This window comes from Globicephala melas, chromosome 1 (genome assembly GCF_963455315.2).
Source record: "Globicephala melas chromosome 1, mGloMel1.2, whole genome shotgun sequence".
Taxonomy (NCBI): Eukaryota; Metazoa; Chordata; class Mammalia; order Artiodactyla; family Delphinidae; genus Globicephala; species Globicephala melas.
In genome coordinates, this window is record NC_083314.1 from 48348256 (window position 1) to 48360594 (window position 12339).

A 12339-nucleotide genomic window follows, 5' to 3' on the forward strand; every position below is an offset into this window, starting at 1 on the left:
TTACACCTTTCGAGGAGGTGTAACTAAATACAATACAAGGAAGCAGCAACAGAATGAGTGGGTTAAAGGACACGAAGAAGTAAAGGACCCGGATAATGCACCAGCCAGCCAACGTTAAGCTTAATAGAGAAAGTGGGCTCTGCTCCCATCTCCAGTGCTCCGGTGAAAACAGACCTTGGACTATATTTCTTAAAAGAAACAAAGCGCTTGGGACTCCAAGACGTTACCCACTTGCGCTTGGGTGGCGCTTCCCGTAGGAGACCCTCAGAGCACTGCAAAATACACCCTCTTCCATCCCCACAACTGGCATTCATGAATCCTTGCTACACATGCCAGATTTTGTGCCAGGTCCTCCCTTGGCATTCTTTCAGTTCATTTATTCCTCCCATGGATGCTGTAAGTAGGTAGTGATAAATACCTCATAAATTACTGAGTGGTAGGGCTAGCAAGAAGAATGGGTAGAGATACGCGATAAAGAGAGAAATGTTCTGGGGAGAGAGAAGGTACGTTTATGAGCACCTACTCAGGACCTGCCACCTTAGGTATATTCCCTCACAGGACACATACACAGTATCTAAGGCTAATGGCAGCTATCGTTATCCTCCTTTTATGAATGAGAAAACTGAGGCTTAGAGAGGCCTGTCTGATTCCAAAGTCACAGGCACCTGCCAGGCATGTACAGAAACTCAGCACACAGCCTCAAAAACTCACTGCTGCTAAGGATGACCACCTCAGGAGTGGGGTCAAGTTGAGTCTCTGAGTTCCTCAATTCTCAGTGCTCTCCTATTACCAACCCGGGGTGAGCTGCCTAATTCTTGGTTAGGTCCCTATATGAGAGCTAGAATATAAATCTAGCTCTCAGGGGACAGAAGCCCTAGATTCCAGTAGAGGAGGCCTTACAATACAGTATGGTAGAGCACAGCATAGCATAGTACAGACTAGTAGATTACGGTGGACAAAGCATGGGCTTTGAAGCCAGAGAGACCAGGATCTGAACACTGGCTCTGCCTTTCAGTAACCTTGTGCAAAGTACTGAATCTTCTTGAGCCCTAGCTCATCCGCATAAGAAGAAAACCATAATGGCCATCTAATAGAGTTCTTATGAAGCTAAAATGGATAATACATAAAGCTTTTGGTACTTAGTAGACAACCAATGTATGTCAATTCTCTCCCTCTTTCTTTCTCCTCTTCCTTCCTTTTCTATTCCCACTCCACTTTCCAATTCTACTGCCTTTTATTCTGTAATCTTCAAAGAGCGACACAATTTTTCTGACCTTCAATTTCCTCATTTAAAATAACAACAACAACGATAATGACAGCTTCTGCCATGCCTATTTCAGAGTCATCGAGAAGATCTGCCAAAAACAGTATATATTAGGGCGTTCTGAAAATCTACAGTCCTATATCAATGAAAAGACTTATTCGGGACTAGTGGTGCCTTTTATAGTGTGAGAATGCTTCTAGACCTTGAATGAAAATACGGGGCTGAAGGTGGGAAGGAGGCAGGCTTTGGGGCCGAATCATCTAGTTAAGCCTGTAAGCATGTATTCGGCATTCACCATAATTTGACACAGAATTGGGGACTTAAGTCACAGACGACGTCAATCCAACATGCAAATAATCAAGATGCAGGGAAAAACTTGCCCTGTTTTTACACAGGCTTCCCCCACCCCCTTCTCCTCCCGCCCAGGGCCAGACTGTATTATAATGGCATCTTTGTTGCTGGTAGTTTACTTTTCTTTATTTCTCCAAGACTCAAAAGGGAGTCAAGCAACCAACAATACAGCCACCTGCAAGGGGTTCCCTTCAACTCTCCTCCCCAAACCATCAAATCAATGACTTTTCAAAGAACCACCAGGAAACCAGAAGCAATCGCCACCGTCAACACTCACAACCATCAAGCCGAGGCCAGAGTCCCTGTTCAAGCTGCCACCAGACAAACATATTCAGATAATCAGCTGAGTTTCTCTTCTTGCAGGGAAAGCCATACACATATAATTTGAAATGGTAGCTCACACACAAAGTAAGTGTGAAGCAGCTGTCGGGTGGGTTTATCTGCAGCCCACTGATCTCACTGTAAACACTGAGGCAAGGGTGGCAGAGAGGATTTTGTTTACAGGACACTGAAGTGAAGGGCTAGGTTTGCTTCACACCCTTGAAGGTAGATGTGAAAATCTGCCAAACAACTATAATCAGTAGTTGAGGAGAAGTAAAAGGAGGACTCATGCCAGAAAAACTCAACCCAACCCTCCCCAAACCAATTCCAGAAACTGCCCCCCGACCCCACACTTGCTCACTCTCTCATACACACACTTTAAAGGCCATTAGCCTTTGGAAGCTTAAGTGCTAAACATTTATTTTTAGTGGCAGAAATTACTCTTCAGGTAACTAAAGGGAGGAGGATTACTAGGTAAAATCTATTATTTGCTATGTTTGAGGCTAAGCGGGACAGATATTTTCCCATTTGAGTTATAAGATTTTAAAACTTTCACCAGTAAATAAGCACTCAGGTTTATTAGTCCAGTCCTTGTTTTGCTCTTCCTGACAGATAAATCTTACTAAGTTCTAGTAAGACTCAACGACTGTCGCCCCTTGACAACTGACAGACTTTGACGAGAACAGAGCTGATAGCTAGAGGTAGGAGCTGGGGATCTGGTTCTCTTTGTCTTTTCTCCTAACACCCTCACACATCATCCTGTCTCTACGGCAGTTTTTTTAAGCAGTCGAAACAAGCCCACAATTAGGTGGGCAGGTGTGTGAACCCTTTCTGGAATAGCGGTGACCGCCCTCCCTTCCAACAAAGGCTGGCAATGTACCCAAAGAAAAGGGAAGACAAGAATGGTGCCGGGATAAATTCCATGACGTACCAAGAAGCCAAACGCAATGATCTTTAGGACACATTCCAGGGAGAACACCATGGTGAAGGCGATATTCAGGTACTTCAGGGCCAGTTCATAGGTACAGGGAGCAGAGTAGTACTGCCGGGAAGAGAAAAGAGGAAAGAATCAAACCCCTAAAGGTGAGAGGGTCCATGAGAGAGGCTGGCCATCTCGCGTCCCTGCCCTTGGGGGACATTCTGGTGCCATCTAGGGCTAGAGAGGAGAAGCACACGTCCTAGCAAAACAAAACAGAGGAAAACACAGGTCTTATTAGCAAAATGGCCAGTCTTCCTAGAGTTGAAGGTGAGAAGGGCAGAAACATTTCCTAGAGTTAATTACTTTACCATTTAGTATTAAAAACCTCTTCCGACACTCTTAGAACCCCATGATCATCTACATCTCCTGACATCTCCACCCCTGTCTGCGTCTGATTGCCATCACCAACCTTTGCTTTCAGAGTTGCTGGACTGCTACTATATATTTCACTGCATTTTGCCCCAAAGACCCAAAGGCTGGGCTGTGGATGGAGACAAGATGAAAGAGAAATTCCACGATGGAAAAGTACGTAACAGGGCTTCCCTGGTGGCGCAGTGGTTGAGAGTCCGCCTTGCCGACGCAGGGGACACGGGTTCGTGCCCCGGTCCGGGAAGATCCCACATGCCGCAGAGCGGCTGGGCTCGTGAGCCATGGCCGCTGAGCCTGCGCGTCCAGAGCCTGTGCTCCGTAACGGGAGAGGCCACAGCAGTGAGAGGCCCACATACCGCAAAAAAAAAAAAAAAAAAAAAAAAAAGAAAAGTAGGTAAGGAGGCAACAGACTGGTAAGCTGGAGTGTTTTCTCAGTGTCTCGGGCACACACACAAGTGCTCTGCGAGGGGACAGCTGCCGAGGCTCAGCCTGCCCGAGTGCCTCCCAGCCACCACCTTCTCACCTTCATCATCAGCACGACAGTGTTCAGGGCGATCATGGCCATGATGGTGTACTCAAAGGATGGAGACACCACAAAGTGCCAGACGCGGTACTGGAAGGTGTGCCTGTTCTGGGGCATGTAGCGGGTGAGTGGTTTGGCACTGATGGCGAAGTCGATGCACGCCCTCTGCAGGAGAGTCACACTGATTAGCCAAGCTCAGATTCCCTAAACCTCGCACACGGGTGAGCTCTCTGTTAGACGGTTAGAAGAAGAGGACAGTGTGTGAGAAGAGGCTAGGGCTGGGCAAGCAGAGGTAAAAGTAGCAAAAGAAATTATCTGGACAGAGCCACAGGTGAGATGTCACCTTAAATGAATACACAGAACTAGAAGGGTTTGGTCCCATGCGGTAAGGACTTGATGGTTATTAATAATGCCCTTTACACAGCACAAGACTTAGATATTTGGGCAGGAAGCTCACAGTCAGAAGTAAAAATCTATCTCCCTGTGCATTCCCATAGCACTTTATTTGCATTTCTCTTATGGACTCTAACAATTTTTAGTTCAGTTCCAGGATAAAAACGATGGACCCGACAATGTGTCAGAACTACACTTGTTACTACAAAAGCAGTAATAAGTTAGACAGGTTCCCTGCCCTTACAGCAAATATACACCATTGAGGGTTGCAGGAAGGGAAGCAGACGTGTTAACGTTATAACGTTGGCACACGTCTTTCACCCCCACCTCCAGACGATGCGCCACATAAACGCAGGGGCTGCATCTTAAACACCTTACATCCCTCCCAGTTCTCTGTGTCTCATACCTGGGCTTTAAACAGAGCGGATACTCCAAAAACATTTATTTAATGACTGGCTAATGCATTTCCTCCCAATTCTCTCTCTAATTCACAACAAAATGGAGAGCATTCTGTCTTCCTCCTGACACTGCTGGTCTGAGAGTCCTTTCCAGAGCGCCCCCTGGCCCTACACTCCAGACCCCTCGTTTCACCTCGTTCTTCTCCAGGCTGCACTCCTCCATCATCTTGTCCCCTTGCTCCTGGAAGGTGATGATGATGAGAGCCACAAAGATGTTGACGAAGAAGAAAGGAAAGACCACAAAGTAGACCACGTAAAAGATGGACATCTCCATGCGGTTGCTGCGGCTCGGGCCTCGGTCTTCCTCTGTCACATCGACAGAATGCTGCAAAACTCTGGGGACAGAACGAGAGGGCACGGATGGTGGACGGCAATGTTGGAAGCTGCCGTGACTCAAGGCTTCATTAGCAGATGTACCATCTACTGTATTTTCTTATCTGACTTTTTAAACTTGGTGGATCCTCCGTGAATTTGGGGCTCCACAACCAAGCTGGCGGACCCCCAATCCACTGCTCTTTCTAGCCCCGGTGCCATCACGCATCCAACTCCCTAACACCAGAGTGACATTACTTTATAGTTGAGGTTGTCATAAAATACCAAGAGACTCCTGAATTTCCCATTTTGCTGCCACCAGAAAGTAGTGTCTTGGCTACCGCCAAGTCTGAAAAAATAAGCCTGCAGCTACGAGCAGCATAAAAACTGCATTCTGTTGTCTTTGACATGTGAGGTATGACCACAGAAAGCATCTCTGGGTTCTGCCACCGCATCCTTAACCCTTGACCCTCATGTCCAGGGCCAACTCGGAGGATAAATCTGTCTAAAACAGTCCTCAGGGACTCTCCTACGGTGCGGAGAGCTGTTCAAAACTCATTTGTTCTGTAGGAATCAGACGGCTCTACTCAACTCCTTGATCATGGGCTGAAACACTGTGTTTCAAATATTTCCCTGACTTCGTCAGCTCCCTCCTGATTCCCGCCTGAAGGATTTTCATTTTTCCTCTCTCCTGCCCGTCTTACCTACTCATAACCACTTACTTTCCTTGGTACAATAACAAAGGGTTAGCCTTGCTTATCTCGAATCAACTTCTCAAGGCAAACACATGGCCCTAGCCCAGCTCACAGACAAGCATGCCAAGCCAAACCCATCACTCACTGAGGCCATCCTTCCCCTGTGGAGACGGTGAAGAGGGTCAGCAGGGCCCAGATGATGTTGTCATAGTGGAATTCATGGCGCTTCCATTCTCGGCCTTTCACCTCCATCTTGTTTTTCTCGTGATCTACATAGTTTCCTCTAAAACCAGAGCAGAAGTGAACCAGAACCTCTTCACTATAGCTCATGGAAGAGCAAAGAAATTCTAGGGACTTTGATAATGTACAGTAGTAATTATCAGCATTCAAACCCAAGCAAGAGGGGATTTTATTAGGGCAGTGTATTATCATGGAATAAAAATGAGATTTGGTGCCCAACAGACATGGAAGATTAAATCCTAGTCCTTTCACTAGTCACTGTATAACCTTGAGCAACTTCCTTAAACTTTCTGTGCCTAGGCTTCCACACCTATAATGTGCAAATAAAACCTATCTCAAAAGGTCATTAGAAAGATTTAAAATTAAAACCTGATGCAAAATGCTATGTTCCATGTCTGACACAAAAGAAGTACTCAGTCAAAATGTGGCAACTTCTTATTTTGCCTTTTTTCCCAAAAGAGGAATGGATTTAAGAAAGGGGGAAAGAAAAGACCTATCTGTAAAGGGTTGTGTGGACCTTGGCAGAACGCACTTTAGCAGAAAGTGAGTGGTATGTGCTGGTGGCGCTTACATGCACTCCTTCTCTGTGTCCTTGGAACTGTCTGTGCAATAGAAGAACTTGCCCTTGAAAAGTTGAACTGCGATGACAGCAAAGATGAACATGAAGAGCTTATAGACAATTAGTATGTTGAAGACATTTTTCAAGGAGGTGACCACACAGTCGAAGACAGCCTGTGAACAGAAAAAAGAGCCCTGGTGTGTGAATCCCTGAAATGGCCTGTGTATTTGCCTACAGCTGAGTTGGACCCAGACTACCACCAGCCAGCCCACTGAGAAGGTGCCCTAGGAGATAGCACCCTAGGAAAAAGTGACACTCATGGGATTCGGACCTGTTTTCTAAGCTGGTCATGACTGTAGGAACGTATAATTTAGGAGGGGAACACATGTTCTGAATCTGGAAGGAAACCCAAAGCAGTAGAGACCAAGATGGTATCAGGCAGTGGAGGGAGTCCTTTGTGGAATCCTATTACGGGCACTCCACTTAGTGTGAAACAGGAATTTATTCCAGAAAAGGGATCCTTGAAATCATTTAGCCTGTTTTAGGCGTTAAATAGCTTATCCGTAACTTCATCTATTTGGGGCACGTTCTTAGATTTGATTTATATACTGAATATGTATTGTTTTCTCTTAGCCTTTCTAAATAGATCAGGGAGTGATAATAAACTCTCATCTTTGTTCATTTTAATGATATTTTGTAATAAGTTCACACATTTACCCCAATTACATTCCACACTTCACGTAAATGTTCTCTAGTTTAAAGCTGGCTGTGCTGGGGATGAAGATTCAACAGGTGATGTGGGAAGGGGTAAGAGCCACCCTCTCTTAGAGATGGGAGGATCAGATGGACAGAATCAGGAACTTGCACTTCAGTTCAAGGCAGTGAATCTCCCTCTGAAGAATCCATTGTAGGCCCTAAGCCATGAATAGTTACATGGGAATTCAACACATTTCAAACCATTTTTAGGTTATTTTCTAGGTTTGTAGGTTTAGCTCACTGAAGAGTCTAGCCCCACAGTGGCGCTGCATTTGAGCAGTTACCTCTTCACAGCGCTGGGTGAACACTGCTGGTTTAATTAGTTCAGCACTGCAGGGAATGTGAGTGACACGCAGCCTCGTGGAATTATCAGATCCACCTACATTTCCCTCAGGTTATGGAGCTGCAGAGCAAAGAGCCAGCCCTTCCTAATTAGTTGGAATTAACCAAGGTTGGGTCGCCTTCTTCAGCCTGTTAATTAATCTCATCATCCTGTCCAAGCCCTCCTCAGGACCCCAACATAGCTCAGAGGAGGAGACCAGTGGACCTGGGCTGCAGCTAACAACATTGGTTAGGGCCCCAGGCCTCCCGGCCAAATTCTTCTGGGGGTGAGGCAGAAAGGAATGAATGTTCACAGGCACTGACCCCGGCCAGGCCCTGTGCTGGGGCCTGTCACCAGGTGGAGGGTTATAATGAACAGCGTGTGAAAGATTTCCTGATACCGTGGGAGGTGCCTGATCCAGGAGGGAAGGCAGGGCAGTGGAGGAGGAGAGCAGGCAGTGAGGACACTTCCTTTGGAGCACGAGTACCTCTCCTCGGGAATCCACGCAGGAGGCCAGGGCCCCGGGCTCTGAGAGGAAGCCACGTCTCAGCCAGTTAGGGGTCTTCCAAAAAGACCTTCCTGTGGTCTTAAGCCTTTGATCAACCTGGTTGGTTTAACACCTCTCTGCAGAGCCAGAGGGCTGAAAGGGAAGCAGTTGGGGTGGCGGTGGAGGGACTGGTGGGGAATATCAGAGGTGAGGCAAACCCAATGGGAAAGAGGAACTGGGGAGCAGGGGAGTCCCTTGTTCCCTCCCTGGTGGTGGCTGGCTCTCATTCGCAGGAATTCAGGAAGGAAAAACTTTTCTCCCATGAGGCTTCAGCTTCCATAACAGCAAGGGATCTGTGTGGGAGAGGCGGGTTCCACAAGCCAGCAACCTAAGGGCAGGAAGGCTCAGGGAAGGAGCTCAGGGTGGGTGAGCAGGTCAGAGGGCAGGAGAACCCAGATAATAGACCTATGAAGACACAGGTCCTGGCAACAGGGAGAACTTAGTTGTGTGAGCTCACTTCCCCATTTCTTCTCTGCTTGTGCCCAAAATGACTCTGTGTCCTTGGGCAAGTTATTGGCCTCTAAGATATGAAGGGTCAGGGCTAGAAGATTCTTTCTTTCTCTAGAATCATGAGGAAAGAAACCAGCCCAGGTGACTTGGTCTGACGTAGTATGTGGACCACAACACGCAGGGCTCATGCTCCTTCCATTGTGGTGTCTGACCCACCTTAATGACACAGGAGGCTCCAGGATAAAGCCACACAGGGTTCTTCCTATGACTTCCCACACAGGGTGGGGCAAAAGTCCTTAGTGATAGATTTTTTAGGATATTGGTTATTTTCCTTTGAAACTCAGACCCTTAGTTCAAGCAGATGAAAAGAATCTCGGTCTCTGTGTGAGCAAAAAGAATATCCCCAGAAATAATTCTCCAAAAGCAGGCCACCTAGGCGTCTCTCTCTAGAGGAAGGGGAGCTGATGGGAAGAAACTGGCGAACGTTACCTTGAGCTTGGGCAGGCGCTTGATGGTCTTCAGCGGTCTCAGCACACGCAGCACCCGCAGGGACTTGATGGTCTTGATGTCCCGGCCCTTGTTGCTTCTGCAGGGGAGAAGCCCCGGGAAATCACAGGACAGGGGACAGTTAAAGTGACAGGCACACTACTACGTTAACAGAAACAGGGAGAAGGGAGAAAGAGGTGGGCAAGAGGCCTGAAACTGGGTCAGAGTAGACCCCAAACAACACTTTCTGGGAACATTTTCCAATCACTCCCCAGCATGCACACACTCATATGCACGCACACTCATGCATACTCACAAAGGGCAAGACACAGGCACACCACAGAGGCACCCGTGCACACACGTTAATCAACACTTCCTACCCCTAACAGCCGGAGCAATGCTGCTCATGACCACACTGACCAAATGGAAATGGAGGATCAATCGACTGGGGAACATGACCGTAGCCCATTGTGGACAGGCGTGGTGCCTAGCCTAGGGAGTCTTCAGTAGAACGCTCTCAAAGAGCATGTGCTGAATTGAATAGGGAGCCATGGTTGACAGCAAGTCTCACCAGAGGACTCTACCTAGTCCTTCCTTCAGCTCTAGGTTTGTCACCTCTGCACAGTTCATGAGTTCAGGGGAGAGCAGGGTAAGGAAGGCTGGTGGGGACATGACACCCATGCTGGGCTGGGCTGCTGACGTCATGCAGGCTTCTAGCCAGGACTTGGGCTCACATCCCGATTATCTCTGTGCGAGTGGCTCTTCCAGCAGTCCCTTCCCATTTCCAGCCCTCTGCACCTAGCACAAGCTGCAGAGAGCCTGCAGTTGGAGGAGGCCCAAACTGCAGCCCCCGCCCACCTTTATCCTTGCCCTACAGCTGATGACCCTCCCTCTTCAGCCTCTCGGAAATGTTTGCTCCTAGTAGACAAAATACATCTTTCTATTTTTAGGAAGGAAATGAATAAATCAACCTGCATCTCTCTCTCCACCCTGCCCATCCCTTGAGATCTTTGCATTCGAGTCAAACAACTGCAATTTGTAAAACATGCAGATGGTAGAAAATGAGACTCTAAATAGTGAGCTCAGGTTCTGGTTCTTTCCTCACGTTGGCCCAGATCACCATGACACCAACTATCGGAGGAAATGGGATCCATCTAGAACATCAGATGGGAACTACAAGGCTTCTGCCTGCTTTTCACCCTGTCCTTCCTGCCATACCCATCCTCCAAATAGGGAGATCAAAGGCCATCCATTCCTTCATACAAGGCAAGGCAGGAAGACGGTTAATGGAAGGCTGACCACCTAGAAGGTGAATTTTGAGACCCTCTTAAATGGTTACAATCCATGATGTGTAAGTTGCTCTTACTCCGTTCTAGATCTGATTATAGATAACCCAAAAGTATCACATTGATATCAATGGCCTTTTGCATCCGTGGGCTTTGTATATTTTATAAACTCTTTTACTTTAGTAGGATCGTCTATCTACCTTTCTAAAAAGGCAACATATAGGCTGAAAACATATCCAAACCAATAAGAATGATCATTTCCCAAGAAGGCTTGGTGACTCCTAGTTTCTGTTCTCTTGGATATCAATGAAAACACACCACTCACATAAACTCACCACTCCTTTCTTAGTGAGCCAGTTCCTTCCCTCTCAACCATACTTTCTCCCTCCTCCAACCCACTCCCCATATTTTTTTACTTCAAAGAAAACTGAAGAAAAAAATATTTACCCCAAGGCATTCCTATGGAGGATCCAAGCAGAAAGCAGTTAAAAAAAAAAAAAAAAAAAAAGGAGGAGAGGTAATGGAGAGAAGGGAGATAGTCAGTAAATTCAGGGAGAAAAGAGAACTTTAGGACAACGGGAAATTGGAGATGCCCAGACCCCAGAGATCCCGCTTACAGCCTTGGCACTTGCAGAGTCCGCACGCTTTGTGAAGGAGAGGAAGAGCCAGCACACCATCGCTCCACACCCACCTCTCTACCCTGCAGAGGCAAAGGACCTCTTGCAAGTGTTAGGGACGCTGCCTCGAACTATATGGCATTCCCCATGTGTACTTTATTCCATGGAGCCTCGCTGAATTGGAGTTTTCTAAATGTAGTCTTTCACCTCCATTTCCTTAGTAGCCTTCAGACAAACTCCTTCTGTTTCCAGTGAATTTATAAGAAGCCAAGCTAGAGGAAAAAATGCCTGATCTGGGCCAGAAACTATGTCTTGGAAAAGGAGTTTCAAGACATGGTGGCATACTTATGCTTATGAAGGAGTTCATTTGAAGAGTGAGACACCATGTCCAGGAGAGGGCTACTCTGACATCTCTCAAAAGCACAGATGGGCCATACCATAAAACCACCTTGAAATACGGGGGAAGGCATTGTCTATCAAGGTCCTGATGTCACATAAAGGGATGCCTTTTGATAAATTAAATGACCACCTGTCCGTTGTGAGCTATTTACCGTGTAGCTTGCAGACAAATCATCCCAGTTCTATTGGTGAGGCTTAAAAATGACAAAAATAAAGATGGAGAGCATAAACATGAAACATTTGAGATAGAAATACTAAAAGCTAACTTTCTGAATATTTACTCTTGGCCAGACTCTGTTAAGCACTTTTAGTGCAACTCTTTATTCGGACGTCCTAATAACTTTCGGACAAAGGTATTATTATCTCCATTTCACAGATGAGATGCCGAGAGGCTGAGTGCCCAGCAGTGGCAGGGCAAGCTGGGGCTTGAACCCAAGTCTATATGATGCTCAGAGCTCTTGCTCTGCACCGTTAAGCTTCTGCGCCAGCAAGTTTTTGGTTCTAGGCTCTGTCAAACAGCTCACCAAATTCTAGAGCTGGAACAGATCCTTGAAATCCACTTAGCTGCAAACAGAACTGCAGCCCGTGGAACGTGTGCCTTGCATAAGATCTCAGTAAGTGAGCCCCAGTGCCACGGGTGAACAGCCAGCTGCTATGAAGAAGTGCTTAAAATTCAGCCTTTGCTTCTTGGTTGACAGTTGGCTGTGAAGGGTATTTTTTTTTCCTTTCTTTTAATTTTTTTTTTACTTACCACAAACCTATGTTACACCACCATATACCACAAGCAAAGATTTCCAATGACCATTTTATTCAGTGAATGATCCCACATTCAAAATTATATTAATTTTCACTGTAAATGCCAAATGAATGGTGGTTTGAGAATTAAACCCAAGTCCTTATAAACCTTAAATCCCTCATGTGATAATCTCCAAATGCTCAGAAGGCAGAGGAAATATCTTCCCCTGAGTTATAACAGTGTCTTCTCATGCATGAGACTGGGCACGTGGTAGGT

General features: G+C 46.6%; 1 protein-coding gene across 1 annotated transcript in view; it reads right to left on the reverse strand.

The window, feature by feature from the left end:
• Window positions 1-12339, reverse strand: part of CACNA1E (calcium voltage-gated channel subunit alpha1 E) — a 363660-nt gene that overhangs the window by 36498 nt on the left and 314823 nt on the right. Inside the window, exons 27-32 of the mRNA XM_060295653.1 lie at window positions 9029-9125; window positions 6477-6637; window positions 5811-5948; window positions 4792-4993; window positions 3808-3972; window positions 2868-2978 (exon numbers count right to left, since the gene is read on the reverse strand). Of these exons, the coding sequence (XP_060151636.1) occupies window positions 2868-2978; window positions 3808-3972; window positions 4792-4993; window positions 5811-5948; window positions 6477-6637; window positions 9029-9125 (874 nt within the window). The remainder of the gene's footprint in view (window positions 1-2867; window positions 2979-3807; window positions 3973-4791; window positions 4994-5810; window positions 5949-6476; window positions 6638-9028; window positions 9126-12339) is intronic.